The 18,042-nt window shown below is 41.9% G+C and overlaps 1 protein-coding gene across 1 annotated transcript in view; it reads left to right on the top strand.

Moving 5' to 3' along the window:
- ARMH3 (armadillo like helical domain containing 3) overlaps nt 1–18,042 on the top strand; it is a 136,591-nt gene that overhangs the window by 25,486 nt on the left and 93,063 nt on the right. Inside the window, exons 14-19 of the mRNA XM_054382060.1 lie at nt 2,712–2,805; nt 7,578–7,679; nt 11,746–11,804; nt 13,686–13,751; nt 14,819–14,888; nt 16,952–17,012. Coding sequence (XP_054238035.1) covers nt 2,712–2,805; nt 7,578–7,679; nt 11,746–11,804; nt 13,686–13,751; nt 14,819–14,888; nt 16,952–17,012 — 452 coding nt within the window. The remainder of the gene's footprint in view (nt 1–2,711; nt 2,806–7,577; nt 7,680–11,745; nt 11,805–13,685; nt 13,752–14,818; nt 14,889–16,951; nt 17,013–18,042) is intronic.

Below are 18,042 nucleotides of genomic sequence, written 5' to 3'. Positions count from 1 at the left end.
GTCAATCCAGTATAGAAAGCCCCTAGCTTGGTCAGGCAGGACTTGCCCTTAGTAAAGCCACGCTGGCTGTCTCAAATCACCTCCCTGCCCTGCATGTTGTTGTCTGTCTGGGTACGCTTTGCTTAGGGACTAATTGACATGGGATGACTATTCCAAAAACTATTTTCTGTTCAGACTTCCTTGGAGAGCTCAGCTCCTTTTGCTTGGGAGGCTGTTGCCATAGTATAGCACTCCTCCTTGTGCTGCTTATGGTGAAGAGACAGCTATGGCAGCCTTCTGAGCAGCAGTGCACTGCTCCATACCTCTCATCACAAATCTCTGCATGCTTTTCTAAACACTGTATGAGTTTGCAAAGGTGATTATTGCTGGGAGACATGATGAGTCTGTCTGATCTGGTGATTGTGCTGTGGCTGGCTGGAAAGATTGCCTGGTGTGTTTAGCAAAACCTTCAGGTTTAAGCTTTTAATTTTGGTTTACAAGCCCTGATGGTAATCTATGAGAACAAAGGTGTAAACAAAAGTTAAAACCTTTCCCCAGTTGTTTCAGGTCTTTGGAGTGCCTGATGCATCACAGGCTAGACACTAGTAATGGCAGAGGAGATCTTTGGGGACTCCTGACAGTAGTGGTGATGGAAGAGATCTGATAGGCAGATCTACTGCCTCTGAAGAAAGCTTTGTTCTATGGGTAGTTATGCTATGCTATGCTATGTTTGCTATGCAGTGGTTCCCTACGTCTTTTCCAGGTTAGTCACTTCTACCACTTGTGAGATTTCTGCTCTTTAGTTCTGTGTAATACCAGCTCAGACTTTTCTGTGGTCAAGATATCCTGAGGGAAGAGAGGCCTTTGACAGGGAAGAGAACAGGACAGGAGAAGAGATCTTAATTAAAAACAAAAGGACGAACCTTACTTGTGAAATGATTGTTGAAGTGGCCACTGATCAGTGGGTTTGATTGGAGTGGAGGTGGATTGTCTGTAATCCTTCATTTAAGAGCAGGCAAGGTGGGTTGTGCTGTCCTTTGAGAAAAACAAAACAACCAACAACAGAAACAAAACAACCAACAACAGAAACAAAAGGCTTCCCAAACCCCCCCAAAACTAACTGATAAAATCTGATGAATGCCCTTGTCTAAGTTGATGTCCATTGCTAGGTACTGCGTGAATGACTACCTGCACTGCAGGCACATAGAGCAGAGATAGAGCTGTGTTGATGACTGAGGCATTGAGGTTTTGCTCTACTTAGCATCTTGCTAGCCCTCAGTTTCTGCTGCTAGGTGGCACTGTCATCTTTTAGCTGATGGTTAACGTTTGGGGAAAAGAAAGGTAAACATCATCACAAATCTATGGAAGCTAACCTGGTTTATGTAAGATGTTCAGTGGAAAATTGAATTTAAAAGTTGAAATCAGTACCTGTAATGATTTAAAATTGTCATTGAACATATGTAGTCTGTATAGTATGTGTGTATGGTATGAACAAAGAGTATGTCTGTGCTTCCCATAAAATGCAGGCATTTATTGTTGCTCATAGAATGAGCTATTAAGAGACAGCATGGAGGAAGGATATCCTCTTGTGAAAATCCCATGGAACTGACACCAAATCAGCAGTTCTGTATCCCTTCCCTTTATTTTGAAATCATGATGACATGTGAAGGTGGATTTATGTAAAACTCGCCCTATGAAATGGACACTTTGCTTGGCAGCTGGACTTAAAATAGTGTGGCAGACTGCCTACAGCCTCACCAGTGTGGAGAGATCCAGAAGCTTACAAAGAGTAAAGTCTAAGCAGTAATTAGGCAGGCAACTATTAGCAAAGATGAAATGGGGAGAGTAACTGACTGATGGAAGCTGAAAGGATCAATGATGATGGTGTTGTTTATGTGATGCCCTCCTTCCCTCCAGTGCCTGGGCTTTATAATGAGGCAGGAAAGTAATAAATTGCCATCATCTTTGAGGATGAATAGGTGGAGGGCAGGAGCGAGAAGAATTTGCTTTTAGAAAGAGAAATAAAAGGGTCCTGGAAGAAGACTTCAAATGTACACCCTTGGGTTGTTTTGAGGGGAATCAATGTTTATAAATATGTAAAGGGTGAGTGCCAAGAGGATGGAGCCAGGCTCCTCTCAGTGGTGCCCAGTGACAGGACAAGGGGCAATGGGTGGAAATTGAGGTATAAGAAGTTTTGCATAAATATGAGGAAAAATTGTTCACTGTGAGGGTGACGGAGCACTGGAACAGACTGCCCAGGGAGGTTGTGGAATCTCCCTCCCTGGAGATATTCAGGACTCACCTGGGTGTGTTCCTGTGTAATTTAGTGTAGGTGATCCTGCTCTGGCAGGGGGGTTGGACTAGGTCTTTCGAGCTCCCTTCCAGCCCCTGAAATTCTGTGAAGTTCTGTGATTCTGGAAGCTGTAAGCAGTGTAGGCTTCTCTGTCCCTTTTTCCATTCTACACTGGGGAAGGGCATGTTACCTGTCTGTCAGCCACCACTTTGGGATGTATTTCTGCTTTGTGGAGTACAGAAACAGATGTAGAGTTTACTTGGTAGCTGTCCAAGGTCAGGAAGGATAGCCTTGGTTTATGGAGGAGAGGCTGAAGTTCCTTGAGACTTCATGAGTTGTCTGTTAGGTGAGAGCATGGAACAGTACAAGTAGCAATCTGTATTAGTGCCTAGGGAAGCCATTGACCTGTGCCTGTCTGGGCATTTGTGTTTCCTCTTAGAGCCACCCTGAAATGGGGCTGATGACAACGCCAACGAGCCCAATTCCAACCACACCTGTCACTCCACTTGGAACCACCCCACCTTCTTCAGATGGTAAGAAATGTTATGTTCTCCTGGGGAAACACAATTACAAACTGTAAAACAACCAGCAAAACAGTTTCTCAAGGTGGCAACTAATGAGATCTCTGTGGAGCCTATGTAAGCTGGTGGTCTCTTCCTCGGGCAACTTGCCTTAATAAACATGAGAAAGATTCTTTGTCTTGAATTTTTTTCTGGTTTGCCTTGTATATTGCTCAAAAAATTTGTGCTGATACTCCTTATGAAAACAGTCCTGTCCCAGTATCTGCATGAAGATACACCCAGCCCATTAGTTATTCTGTGTAGGCTTTTACCAATAATTCTAGTGTCAGGTGGTTCTTTACTTGGGATTATTTGTCACTGGCACAGATTTACAGAGAATTGCAGTGGATTCCTGCTTGTCATTAATGTACATTACATGCATGTACTTTAATGTGCATGTCCCCAGTTTTGAATTAACTGAGATTTGAATTCAGCCTCCTCCTTGTCTTTTCTCTGGTAGGCTTTGTGAATGAGTGCTCACCCTGAGATCTTTCTTCTAAATGAGTTATTACCTGTCCCCATAAACACTCCTTGAAGTAACCTAAAATAAAAGCTTTTTCATTTAAGGTATTAATAGATACATCTCAGTTTAAAAGAAGAAATGAAATGGCTGTTGTCATGAACTTTAATGGCATCCTCTAGATGTGAAGGAAGTGTTTAATGAAGGGTCAGATTGAATAGAGCACAGTTTGGAAGTATCTCTGGGGAAAAGCAACCAGGGTTACTCAGTTATGGCAGCTATTCAGGTCATTTGATACCCTAGTTAAGGGTGATCTTCCTTATGGATAAATTGTCTGGTTACCATGGATATCTAAAGCTTCAGTTAAAAAGCCCCTGATGTCTCCAATCTCCTTGTGTTTATAACATCCAATGTAGAAGGATGGGCATTTTGTGGGCTTCTGTTCAACGTGTTCATTGCAAATGTATCCACCCACACACCATATTGTACAACTGACAGGATTTATGCTTACCTATGTCTGCAGCTTGCTGGTACTCCCTTTTTATAATTTACAAATAATGGAAAAAAAAAAAAAAGACAACCCAAAAACTCCATTCTGCTTTCAGCAGAGGCAGTGATCTTGTAAAGCTTGAGGTTTCTTTCCTCTTGGAAGGTTGCTAAGTTTAGGGAGAGCAGCTGATCTTAATGTGCAACAATGGCACTGGAAAGTATTCTTCATCTCTGTTTGCTGTCCCCTTGCTGATCCCTAATCTCAGTGAAAATTTTTGGTTTTTAGAGGACAACAGCTTGGTTTGGTTTTGCTTTAGTATTGCTGTTACTTTAAAGACATGTCAGAAATTTTTTTCTCGTTTCCTAAGGTGTTGCATCTCAATTGTAAAATTTGCCTATGGCTGAAAGTTAGCAAGAGGCTTCTTTGACTTTGGAATGAAAAGATTGCTTTCTTCTTTTTCTTGCACTAGAAAAAAAAAAAGTGTAGTTGAGTGACTTTTCAAGTTACAGCAACCTGTAGAAATCCATTTATGGTTTTCAGGTGCTTTCTTTTTATGCTGACTGAGATTGTAAATGGATTCGGGTTTGAAATTTCTCTGGCTGTTAGCCTATAGTGTGAATTAAGACTTTTAAAGTTTCAAAACATGTGCTAAAAAAAAAAATCAAGGTCTGTATCATGAACCAGGATAAACAGTGATGTGTTCTTCAGAGTGATTTCTTCTTTTTGTTTTAAAAATGAGACTTCTGCTGGAAACTGTTGATCCATAATATGTAAATCTGAGAGTGCCTGTCACCGTAGTGATCTAAATGTCAGTTTGCTTACTGTTGTTAAATATTCATTCACTGTGTTCATTGTAACAGTTCCAGAATGACCCACTGGGGATATAAATACATTTTTCAGACTTTTAGCTCAATCTTTGAGCTATTCATAATATTGGGGGTGACAAAGGTTCTAGTCTTATTGCACAGACTTTGGTAAGACTGGGCACGTCAGGAGTCCCAGAGCTTCAAGGTTGAGTGGACTAAACCAACTCACGTTTGTGCTGTGCGACCTTTAGAAGCTAAAGGCCCCATTAGAATTTCTTTGATGTGATTTGAACAGCGAGGTTACATTGATCTGTTTGGCCTCTTGTGTCCAAGGGATAAAATCTTGTATTTGAGGTGATTGTGTACTCCTGAGCTCCACTAGAACCTCTGATGTGCTCTGGGACTCTTAGTGCTCAGTTTAAAAGATCCAAAATTTTACTCTCTGTCTCTTTCATCCTTCTGTGCCTGTGCTTGACCCAGTTCCAGGTCTACTTAAGCCTTGCTTGCCCCATTATGAAAAGTATTGTTTGTTAAAGCAGACTTCTTTTCTGAACCAAAATACAGTTGTGTACAGGATCAAATCACTTCCCCTCAGAGCCCCAGTCCTAGCCATCCAAAAATCAGATGTAATTCCACACTCCTTGCAAGGTCCAGTCTCATCATAAATACCTTTTTTGCTTTCCTCAAGAGTGAGAAGACTTGAGCATTCCTGAGGATAAATGGAAAAGAGGTAATGTAGTTCTTACCATGTGTGTCCTAGTGGTCTGCAGATCTTTCTGGTGCGAAGGGAGTCCCATCCTAGGCAATCTCTGTAGCTTGAGAAGAGAGAGAGAGCCTTCTGGCAATTGTAATTCTAGCCACCTATGGCCTCTTGCATGTGGAAACCTACGAGTTTTAGCTCCTAGGCATGTCAGGACAGACACAGAACTGGAAGAGAATCTAGGGCTTTGTGCTTGCAGGCCCATCGTCATAGAATACCTTATATCTATCAAACTCTATCACAATTTGCTATATTTGTTTTCCAATAATTCCTGGTGGGAGGCAGTTTTAGCCTCTTGTTCTTTAGTTAAAAACCTTCAGCTTTCTAACCTGTATTTCTTGTCAGTTTATACCCATTTATCATGGTGTTAACCTTACACAGATAGCTCCTTGTCATATCTTGGGTTACTCACCTGTGTATTTTGCTATCTCAGGAGAAGAGCACTTTGTTCTTTTGATCAGCTTACCAGCTTTCCTCTAAAATTATTCAAGTATAAATTCATTCTCTTTGAACTTGGGATCAGCATAGTTATGCAGAGTGTTTGAGATGAAATCTCACCAGCACCTTGTGCAGGGCATTCCTGTGTTCCTGTCTGCTGCCAGTGCATTTCTTGGTATGTTGTGGGACCTCACTCTTCAGTGCTTTGTGTTGGTAACTCATCATCTCGTGATCCGATCGTCTGCCATGCTATTACAGTGGTTTGTTTGCAGCTGATGAGTTCTCAGCTCGCCGTGGAAATAAATCCCTGAATTCCTGACCTTATGACTTGCATTGCTGAATTTTCATTTATTATCTGGTCCTTGTTCTCATCCTGTTCTTTGTGTGCAGTCTGATACTCCTCTGTGCTTACATATCCCAGCTTTCTGCCATGAGCAGACCATTAGCAAGTAACTGATTCCTGTTCCCAGGTCACTCTCAAAAAAGAAAACAGTTCCCTAAACTGACACCTAAGGAATTCATAGCAGCTTCTTCCCAGACTAATGATTTCTCTGATTGTTTCTGTTTTTCTAGACCTTTGATGTACTTAAAATTTCTGTGTTGGTTCCCGCTTGTCTGCTTCACTCGTTTTTTTTTTTTTTTTTTCTTTTTCATACAGAACTGTATTAAATGCTTTGCTGAACTCCTCCTAGACTATTTCCATCAGTTTAGTGATTTCTTTGATTTAAAAAAAAAAATTTCTTTTCCTGACCTAATTTATCTTAAATGATACCAGACTTATCTGACAGGACCTGCAGGTAAATGCATGCTGCATTTTCCCTGCTTATCTTCCCCCTACTGCAGTATTTCACATGAAGTCTTTCTGAATAAGGAGGCTGAGAATGTCCCTTGCAGGCAACTTTGGCTCAGTTATCAGTAAAAAGGTGGCTTGCTCACCTGATAGAGGTTTGACAGCTCAAACTCAGTGCTTCAGGTGGTGCATGGAAAGAGAGCAGGAGGCACATTGCGCAATTAGCTGAGTAATTAAGATAGCTTCTTGTAAAATCTTAGGGCAGATGGATGTCCAATGTTAGGTGTTAAAAGTACAGCTGGTGGTATCAACGAGGGCATTTTAAAGAAATGCCAGTTCTGCTGCAGGTATGGAAAGTACATTTCTGCACCCTGCTGTGTTGTGATTTCTCTAGCACAAGCTATGATTGCTTCTGCTTCTGATTTTTATAAAGCTGCTCTTTCTACTTCTTTTCTGACATTTTGGTCATGCAATAATTGTTACATTACTGTCTTGCTTCTGCAAAAGAAGCTGTTTTGGGGAGGAGAGAATGGAATTGATGTGGACCTTTTGGAACTGAAATTTCCAATATTTCTGAAACTCAGATGTTTTTTTTGTTGGGCATGTTTCTTCAAAACTCAGAATGATGTGAATGTTAGATGTGTTGCTTGTAAGAATTAATTGGATATTGGTGAGAATATCTTGAGCTCCCTAGTCTGGGAATGTTGATGAGTCCTAAAACCAGGAGGCTGATATCCTTCAGGGTGGGAGGGGAGAGGCAGGACAGAAGGGTAGCACTTTGCTGTGTATCATAATCTATACTTCTAGCAGGAGAAATGGTCTCTGGGAGAGTTTTAGCAATCCTTAAAGCAAAATCTTGGTGGCCATGGAGGAGGAGGAGGTCAGGTGACCTTGCAAATAAGATGATCCTATCACAGATCTGTGAGGCTGTGACTTGTTTCTCTCTGTAGTTATCTCGTGTATTTGCAGAGGGTAAACGTGTCTTATCTGCTTTGTTCCAGTTATAAGCTCTGCAGAGCTACCTCTGGATGCTGATGTGCAAACGAGCAACCTACTGATAACCTTCTTGAAGTACAGCTCGATTGTGATGCAGGACACAAAAGGTAAATACATTCTATTGATGCAGCTCTGGATGCAGCAAGCAGTGCTTCCTAAAGTCAAGAGGGTGCAAGAACATGTCTAGTGACTCCAGAAATAGAAGTTAACTGGAGTCCCTTTAGAGGATGGAAGATTCTACCTTTTGAGAAATGCAGTGATTTCTTGCTGCAAGACTAGAGCTATGAGACAAGAAGAGACCTGATGCTGGCAGGAGAGAAGTCAAATATGGAAAGAATGTAGTAATAATAGTACCTAATAATCAAGCCTGTCCCTATGCAAGGGGTGTGGGCATATCTGATTCCAAGCTGTCTGTCAGAGGGGGGAAGTCATTTACCAGAGAACTGTGTTTTTGGGAACATTTAGAAACTGACATAGGAGGCAAAGCTCAGCACTAGGATGAAATATTTCCTTTGTCCTTTAGTACTTGCTGTTTAAAACAGGCAGCTCATAAATTACAAAGAGAACAGCTGTAACTTACACTGTGCTGGCAGTAATTTGCTTGAGAAGATGTATTTCCATATTGTGTTTTTTGTTTCTTCTGATAGTTTCATGGGGGTTAATTTCAGCTTGCTGAAGTTGAAGCATTGCTTCATCTCCTGCTGAGGGTACCCAAGGGTGCTCTTATGCCCAGTGGTTGTATGGGCAGGACCACAGGTGAACATAACAAGTGATCTTTGTGCTGTATTTCAGCTTGTTACTGACTTCTGCTGTAAAGTTAGATGTAACAACTGAGCAAAAATAGGTAGGTAGGTGCAGAGCTATGATACACTGATCACTGAACTTCGTGAGTGCTTGTCACTGAATAAGAGAGCAGGCAGAGAGTTTCCTTGTACCAAATAGCTTGCAGTGAAATTATACCTGACTGTTTCGGGTTTTTTCTTTTTCCAGTGTGTGGGGTAGTTGAGGAAGAAGTGGATAATTAAAATGAGGACCAAAGGGACTTCATGAAATATCTAATGAACCCCTCAAAACCAAGACAGAATTAGGTTTACTTGTATCTTCTTTTGGAGATGTAACAAACAGATTGGATGAAGACATTTTGATAGCAGAGCATCATTTTTAAACTATCTGTTCTACACCCTTCATTTGCTGCCTGAAATCTTTGCAATGATTTAAATTGGTTAGTAGTTATGCTCTCCAAGGTAGCTATGGAGAATGCATTATTTCTTTCTTCGTGTCAGCCCTTACACGTTTGACATCTTCTTTCATGTTTCATCTTGCTTTTGTTTCTAAGTGAAACCACATCAATCTTGGCTCAGCCACTTCTTACAGATAGCACACATGAGGAGGACCTACCAGCTCTCTCACCATTCTCATTTGCTTTTCTCAGAATCTTGCTGATCCAAGTCTCTGATGGAACAATTTTGTGCTTTTCAATTTAACTTTGGCACTTATTAGTCGCTGTAATATGGAAAGTCTGCACAGGGCCTCAGGAACTGCCAAACTGTATTAGTTTCAGATGGAGTGAAATCTATTAGAGGGGATTCCTTACTGAAGCCAGCAAGAGATGAGTTTATTCTGATATGAGACAGATTTCAAGGTTCTTTCTTTACTTTGATCGTACCTTGTATAACATTTTAAATTTGGGTGGCTGAGAGGCTTAATCTTCTTGCTGTCGTGGTAGTGTGTGGCATGCGCTCCCCTGACTGATCATTTGAAAAAGGTGTGCCTTCCAAACCAGTGCTTTTATTAATTCTAGTAGGTATAGTCCTGTCCTTATATTTTGATGATAGATGGGGCCCTGCTTAGCTTTTTCTCTTCCCCATGGAACAGGCTGCCCAGGATGTGGTTGAGTCACCATCCCTGACAGTGTTTAAAAGTCTTGTGGATATGGTGCTTAGGGGCATGGTTTAGTGATGGACTTGGCAGTGCTGGGTTAATGGTTGGACTCGATTACCCTAAAGGGTGTTTGCCAACGTAACTGATTCTGTGATTCCATGTGATGCCAATACAGCAAGAAGAGAGGAATGAATCACTTCTTCTGTCATGAGACAGGTGGGACCTTAGAGGGGACACTGGTTTGTTCCACATTCAGGACTAGGCAATTGCTTTGGTCCTGTCCCAGAGAGCATAATTTAATAGATTGCATTTGCTAGATCATCCTCCTGTTTTCTCCCTTGTGTCAGCCAGAGGCAGCTGCCTTGGGAGAAGCAAAATCTCTGCATCCTTTTTTCCCACCTGTAAAATATGGCTCGCACACTGATGCACTTCCCTACAGGAGGTGGTCTGCTTTGTTCCTTTGATAAAGGGTGCTGTGAAAGTAAGAAGTGTCTGTGTGAGGGACTGCCTGCATAGCTGCCTCATAACTGCTGAAAATGATATGATGTTAACAACACACTGAGGGAAGGTAGAGCTCTTAGTGTGAAACAGGAGCCTTTACAGCACAGTCTCCTGAGAGAGAAGTGTTAGCTGCACCTACAAAAATATACAGGAAAGCCTTACAATAGCAAAATAATAAGGCTCCAGTGACTCACAGTTCTTTGAGGCCATTTTTCCTGGTTTGCTGAAATAGAAAACTTCTCACTTAAACATTTCAGTTGAGATAAGGAGACATAGGGGAAACTTTTAACTCTCCTATTCCAAAATTTCTCTTCCTTTTACTTAGTGCAGCAAGATGAAATCAGCACACTTCAGGGTACATCGTCTTAGGAAATACCTGTCCCTCAGCAGGGTAGAAAAGAAAACAAAAGAGGCATTAAGCTAGACAGAACAGCTAGCTAAGCCCTTTCTCTGTGTTTTCAGAGATTATCATATACAGAGTAACGAGCAAAGTGTTGGTAAAAGTGACCTGCAAAGATGCAAGGAGTTTGACTGATGTTGTCTTTTGGTTTACATGAAAGTGGTCTGACTTTCAGATTTCCCTCTTCTCCAAGCTGACTCTGAGGCAGATGTCTGGGATGGCATGTTTATAGTTGTATGTTTTAGAGAAGCTGGTAGAGGTCTCAGGAATGTGCACTTTTAAACTTCCTCTTAAGTTATTTGTAATCATGTTGTTGTGGTTGTTTTTTATTTGTTTGGTTTCCTGGTTTGGGAGGTGTGTGGTGTAAGTGGTTTGGTTTTTTAGAACAGAGACTTTTAAATGAACTTGACTGGACAGTGACTTAACCTGGTCATGGCTGGCCCTGCTTTGAACAAGGGTTCCCCCAGATGTTTCTTCCATCCTAAGTTATTCTGTGACTGTAAATACCTGTTGTTGTTGTATTTTTTTTTCTTTCAAGGTTGAAATTGAGAGAGAAGAGTTTTAAATAATACAAATAAAAATTACATTCTTCTGCCTTTGTCCCTCTCTATTTGTTAGTCTTTCAGCCCTCTGGCTGTCATTCAGGGGAAAAGCTGCTTGAAGCTGCAGGGTGAATAACAAGTTGGAGAACATTATCAGGGTGGAACTCCTTTAGCTTAAAATGCTAAGTCTTTGCACACTTGCTTCTTTCATGGTTGTGCGTGGGGGGAGGTAGGTCATGTCTCTCAGTATTGGGGTTAAAACTCAAGACTTTGAGCACAATGTTAGGAGTCATTCTGTTACGCTGTGCTATGCCTCTGCCAAAGCAAAGGTGATCTCTTTCTTTCCATCTTATCTAAGAGAAGGGGGAAAAGGTATCTCTGCTTCGACAGCAAGGGACTAACCCCAGCATAGAGAAATCTGAGGAATTAAAACTAAATGAGACAAAAGCCCCACTGATAGCTGGAGGTTTAAATCAGAAACTTTGCAGTTGGCACAGACTGGTGATAATTTGGTGGAATTTAGTGGTCAGGCTGCAGGGTGAGTAGTGCTTAATAGGAATAGTTAGACTATTAACTGTTGTGGAGAAAGCAAGAGTATGAGGAATCTCCAAGACTGAGCTTTGCTCTTGCTGCAGCATCTGTCTTGCTCTTCAGTGGAGTCACCATCCCTGGAGGTGTTCAAGAAGGGATTGGACGTGGCACTTGGTGCCATGGTTTAGATAGTCATGAGGTTTAGGGTGACAGGTTGGACTCGATGATCTTTGAGGTCTCTTCCAGCCTTCTTGATTCTAGGATTCTATTGCCAGGCTTGTGTGGCTCATGGAGGACTTGTATTTTCCTTCTTTGCAGATGAGCACCGGCTACACAGTGGAAAGCTCTGTCTGATTATCCTGACATGCATAGCAGAGGTAGGTTTCTTGTGTGAAGCTGTTTGACAGATGGTGTGTTACAGGGCTTTATCTGCATGTACATCCCCTGCCTCCTGTTGAGCAGGAGCTGAAGATTCACAGTGGTGCTGAGAGGCGAGGACCTCAGGCACTTAATGTTTTGCTAATAAACCTGATGCAGTAATGTTAAAATTCACTTGAAAATGGGATCAGCTTATTTGGGCCATTGTGGTGGGTTGAAATTACCCCCCAAAATAAAATTGCCAGACCAGCTCAGATGGAAGCAAATGAAGCTATATTTACAAGCAAAACTACAATCTAGAAATATGGAATGCAGTGAATATGTACAAAATATACAATATTTACATATATTTACAATTAATAAACAACACAAGAACCCCCCTGGACAAAACTAGGAGGTTACCAACAGCTTTCCTCTCTCCACTCCTTTCCTCCCTGTACAAAGGAAAAAGAAAGAGGAGAAAAGCAGAGAGTAGTTTGTTAGTACTTAGCCACAACAAAGAAATGCAGCCAAGGTCAGCAACAGCCAAGCAAAAGCACCAGCTAGCATCTGCTGGAGTGGAGAACTGAGAAAAAAAAAAAGAATTAGTTTAGACAACTAACCTCATGTTAGTTATCAGACCAATGTGATTATTTAGACCTTAAAATTATTTTTCTTCCAATGGTAATTTGTTTACATTCTATCACTTTCTACTCAATCTGTGGATAGTTTCCTAGGCATCAGCCTAGAACTGCTACAGCTAGCCAACTCCCAGGGATGAAGAGAGAAAAGACTGAACCTAAGCTCTCTTAGCTGTTTGGTGACCTTGTGGTGTGGCTTTTAGATGAGAAATATGCTAATGGCTTTCAGCTCTGTGCTGCTCGTGGTAAACATGGGCAATGCCATGTCCCATCTGACTAAAATTTAAACAAGTCTGAATGAAAGCTGCATTGTTGTAGGTCTCTACAAGCAAGACCAAGTAGAAAATATGATAGTCAGGTAGAAAAGTGGTATTGCAGAGCTGTGCCAGCAGTCCTGTCAGAGTGTGGTCCTGTCTCATGGGAAGTATGTGCTAATGGCTTGAGTTGATGGCCTGGGTGGTGACTGAGTTTGTGTGGCATTTGGATTTTGCTTGTTTACAGGTAAAGACCTTTCATTCTTAACAAAGAATAAAAAGCAGTGATGCTGATAGCCAGTGTAAGGATTCTGAAGTAATGTTTCTTCAGGATGCAGCCTGAGAGCTGATCATCTGCATTTCAGATATTTGTAATTAAATGGTTTTGGTGCTTGAGTTCTCCAGGTGGATGCATAGATAATACAAGATAAGAAATGTTGTTTCTACACAGCAAGGGCATGGTTTGATTCTGGTATTAAAGGGGAGTTATGTTTATTACCCAACCTGGAGGTGCATTACCTGAAGGAATCGCTTTGATTTATAGCTGGTTTTAGAATGAACTTTTGTAAGGGGTCAGGCAGCTACCTGCTAGTACTGCAGTAACTTCTGGCATGATGGCCCCATCAAAATGCCAATCTAAACCTTCAAACACGTGGTCACAGGAACTCTTGTGCTAGAGAACCACCTCATGTGTTATACAGCACTTGTTAAACTCTTGACATTGTGACTTGTGCTGTCCAGAGTTTGGATGAGCAGAAAGAGGAGAACAGAAAATAAATGGTTTACAGAACAAGCAGTAATGCAGACTTTAAAGTGAAATTGGCATCAGGAGAGGCTGACTTTTTGTGGGGGTGGGACAAGAGAAGGTGACAGGTGGCTTGCTAGCCTTACAGCTGTATGTTGGGAGTTGGACACTGAAACGAATGTGATTTGAGAGGCAAGTGGAAGATGTTGGGCACTTGTGTGGCTGTTCATAGCTCCTCCCTTTTCTTTCCCTTTTCAATAGGATCAGTATGCTAATGCTTTTCTCCATGATGACAACATGAATTTTCGAGTGAACCTACACAGGATGGTGAGTCTTTTCCTCCACATGGTCTGTTTTCTGTCTGGGATGAGAACAGAGAGGATTCGAGTTCCTGTGTGTGGAAAACTGTCATAGACATCTGACCTGGATTGCATGTGGAAACACTGTGAGAAACAAGTACCTGGGGAATGATTTTGCAGTTGCTCTCAGAACATCACTGCTTCAAAGAACAAAGAGCTGGTTACCCTGCTGGTAAATTCAGAGGCCTATGTAGCTGGGGAGGAGCTGTGTATTTTAAAGCCTCTAAGGAAATCACTGGCAGAGTGAGTGTTCTGCCTTAATCTTCAGCGAGCATTGGCCCTCAGGTGATAAATGAACAACCAGCTGGAGTTACACTGAGTGCTACAATTTGGCTCATTCTTTGTCCTGGGTGGCGTTACTCACCTTCAAGAAGGAATGTATTTTATTACAGAGCTTTTTCCTGGAGGTATCTGTGGAGAAAGTGTCCTTACCTGGCTCACAAAGCTCTGTATTTACAAATAATTTGAATGGCTATCCTAACTTTATGCTTTCTGTCTTTGTGGTACTGGGAAGTTCCACCTCCTGACAGTGAAAGCAGTGCTTGAAAGTGTCACTAGTCCAGGACAGAAAAATCTAGGGTTTTTGAATGACTGGGATGCTATTCATACCCTCTTAACAAACTTGCCATTTAATTAGCCTTGTCTGGTCTGTTACAATAAATACCAAAGCCATTTGATCCTGCACATGCAGATCAGACTTATGGATCAGGAGCAAATCAGTATATTAACCAAGGAGGGGGAACTGCTGTGTGATTAATTTATTTTCCCTTTTTATTTTCCTCCCCACTCCTACCCTGACCTGGCTGTAAGTGTTCTCCAGTTACATAGCTAGAAAACCAAAAACTGAGTGGTCAGTGTACTGAAAAGCAGGCACAGGTTTTACTACAGCCACAGCCTTTAGGTGAGATAACAGGTGGAGAATAAGACAAAGGGAAGCCTGTGCCTGATTCTATTTGCATGAAAAATACAGTAATACACAGATTGTCACTTTAAGCTTATGTTGACTTCTTTTCTTTCACCTTTGTGTGTTTGAAGCCAATGAGACATAGGAAGAAAGCAGCAGACAAGAACCTGCCTTGTCGCCCGCTGGTGTGTGCAGTGCTTGGTGAGTATTGTTAGAGTAGGTGTGTGCTTGTGCTTCCCAAAGCACCTTTTGTTCTGCAGTAGAAGCATGAGGTTTGTGAACTAACATGAGCCTCCAGTGTGCACTTGCAGCCCAGAAAGCCAATCACACCCTGAGCTGCATCAAAAGAAGCATAGCCACCAGGATGAGGTGATTCTCCCCCTCTACTCTGCTCTGGTGAGACCCCACCTGGAGTATTGTGTCCAAGTCTGGAGCCTCTATTACAAGAAGGATCTGAATGTGCTGGAACATATCCAGAAAAGGGCCACAAGGATGATCAGAGGGCTGGAGCACCTCTCCTATGAGGACAAACTGAGAGAGTTGGGACTATTTAGTCTGGAGAAGAGAAGGCTCTGAGGAGACCTTAATGTGGCCTTTCAGTATCTTAAGGGGGCCTACAAGAAAGCTGGTGAGGGACTTTTTAGGATGTCAGATAGTGATAGGACTAGGGGGAATGGAAAAAAAATAGAAATGGGTAGATTCAGACTTGAATGTTAGGGAGAAATTCTTTACCATGAGGGTGGTGAGACACTGGAACAGGTTGCCCAGGGAGGTGGTGAAGGCCAGGCTGGATGTGGCTCTGAGCAACCTGAACTAGTGTGAGGTGTCCCTGCTAATGACAGGGGGGTTGGAACTGGATGATCCTTCCAACCCTAACAATTCTATGACTTAAAGGGAGGGCAGTTACGTACCGAAGATATTTGTAGCAGTGGACAGTCCATCTCTACAGCTGGCTGCCTCACTGGGGAATTAAATCCAAGATTACTGCTCTGTGGTAAGGAGTGCTGTATGTGTTTAGAGTACGTTTTGCAGAAGCCTGTTGCCCCTCCTTTACCTGGAAAAGTAACAATAGAAAGGGCAGTTGATAAATAGATTCAGAGTTCTAGGCGAGCGTAGTAACAGTTGGTCACAAGTACTTTCTAGGTGATACCATGAGGGCAAACCTACAGAAGGGACAGCAGTTTGTTGGGGGAAGGTATGTTCTGGGCATTTAGCCTTTCCTCAGCAAAATCCCAATAGGAGTGTCAGCAGCTGAGGTTGGTTTTGCATGTGGAAATGGAAGCTTGATCGAAAGCTTTTCATGCAACATATGATTAGATTCTGACACTTGTTGCTGTGGAGGCCAAAAGGAGGTGCAGAAATGGATGGTGACTGAATCCCTCGATGACTCTTAAGCTGGGTGATATGGAAACCATCTCAGAGTAGCATTTTCAAAGAGGTGGTTGTTGAAGCCAAGAGAAAACACTTGTGTGAAGAATCTTTTGGAATGCTGCACTTTACGTGCACTCCTGCTCTAGAGTGTTTCTAGTCACTATCGAGCCCTATTGCTGCACTTCTAATACCCTAGGAGGTTGAATCTCACTACTGTTGCCACTGGCGTGGGTTAAAAATTTTATGCTGAAGCTGTGCTGTACAGAGAACACACACACATTCAGTTAGTGTTTGTTAGCTGAACCATAGTAACTTAGATTTTTTAATTGTATTTCTGTGCTCTGCCTCTTCTCCTTACTCTTGGACCCCTTAGATGCTAGAGACATTCTCCTGTTTTTTGTCTCTCTGAATGAAGCTTAGCTTAGTCTGTGTTGAGATTGGACTAGGTTTAGAATCTTTGAACAGAATCACAAAATGATTCTATTTACTGGCTTCAGAATTTATTTTAGAGAGGAACATCTGGGTTGTGCATTGTTTCTGCTAAGAATGTTTTTCTACAATATGCTTTTCAATGTAATTTTCCATTAGTGAGGAGACTTTTAATATGAGAGCAATTCTAAGCATCAGAATTCATGGTGTATTCTTTGACTTATAGTGGGGGAAAACATGGGGAAGTAGTGCCTCAAAACAAATCACATTATATGCGCTCAGTTCCCAGTACTTTCTTTTTAATCCCAGAGGATATTTAATAATTTTTAAAACAAACAAAAAAATCTGGAAATTTCTGTCATCGAAGCAGGAATATCATCTAGTAGAAGTAGATGGGTGGGGTAGCTTGACTTCCTTGGTGTCTACTACAAGTTAACTTACTTGATCATTTTCTTTTCTGTCAGATTTGATGGTGGAGTTCATTGTAACACACATGATGAAAGAATTTCCTATGGATCTCTATGTGTAAGTGTCTCTGTTGTGGTTTTGTTTGAAGTTTGAATTTGGGTGGAATGCTAGAGCAATTTTCTGGCTGAAATGGCACTCTCTGGCTGATGGGGGAGCAGGAGTTCAGTTCCGTGAACTCTTCCATCAACTTTTTCTGAAGTGCTCTGTGTGCCAGAAAATTGAAAGCAAAATGAGTTTCTACCTTTCAGACCAAATTCTTAATCTACTTGATCAAATACAAAGAACTTTTCAATCTGAAAGAAGTTTTGTAATAACAGTCATTGCAAGAATCTCTACTTCCAGAAGGTGAATCTTGGTCTAGAAACTGAAAGGACAGTTTTGAAAAACCAAGGACAACTGATGGGAAGCCTGAAAGGCAATGTGGGAAGAGGGAGAGAGGTTTAAGCCTGAAATAGCCTGCTAGGCAGCAAAGGAGTAAAACTTAGCAATGGTGAAAAAGAGAGGAGAGGGCTACTCATGAGCACTCTTTGTATCCCAGGAGGCCTCTAGAATGCTTTTATCTGCTTTATTTTGGAGGGCAGAAATAGGATTTAGACAGAACATAAGCCTTGCTCTGGCTGTTTGTACAGTACTGAATTCCCCCAAGGCTTGAACAGCAGTATGTTCTGCAGAAGAGATAAAGATATATAGGCTCTTTACCCTTAAGGTAACTTTTCAGTGTGCTCTGCTTTTGCCCAAATAACCCTCTAACTACAGTGCCTTTGCAAGGGTTGCACAGCTCAATTATGAGTTTGTGAGAAGTGTGTTTGCTTAAGGCTAGGCTGGATGAGGCTCTGGCCAGCCTGATCTAGTGTGGGGTGTCCCTGCCCATGGCAGGGGGTTGGAACTAGATCATCCTTGTGGTCCCTTCCAACCCTGACTGATTCTATGATTAATGTCAGAGAATTAGTAGATGGGTGTAGTGCATTGGGATTTCACAAGAAAGGTGTGAATTGCTTGGGCTCAGAAGTAAGATCACATCTAGAAACCTTGTGAGGCTGAAAATGATGGGCAGTAGCAACCATGGGTGGACATCTGTATCCATTAA

This window comes from Indicator indicator, chromosome 7, assembly GCF_027791375.1.
Source record: "Indicator indicator isolate 239-I01 chromosome 7, UM_Iind_1.1, whole genome shotgun sequence".
Lineage (NCBI taxonomy): Eukaryota > Metazoa > Chordata > Aves > Piciformes > Indicatoridae > Indicator > Indicator indicator.
This window is presented reverse-complemented; position numbering and strand designations above follow the sequence as displayed.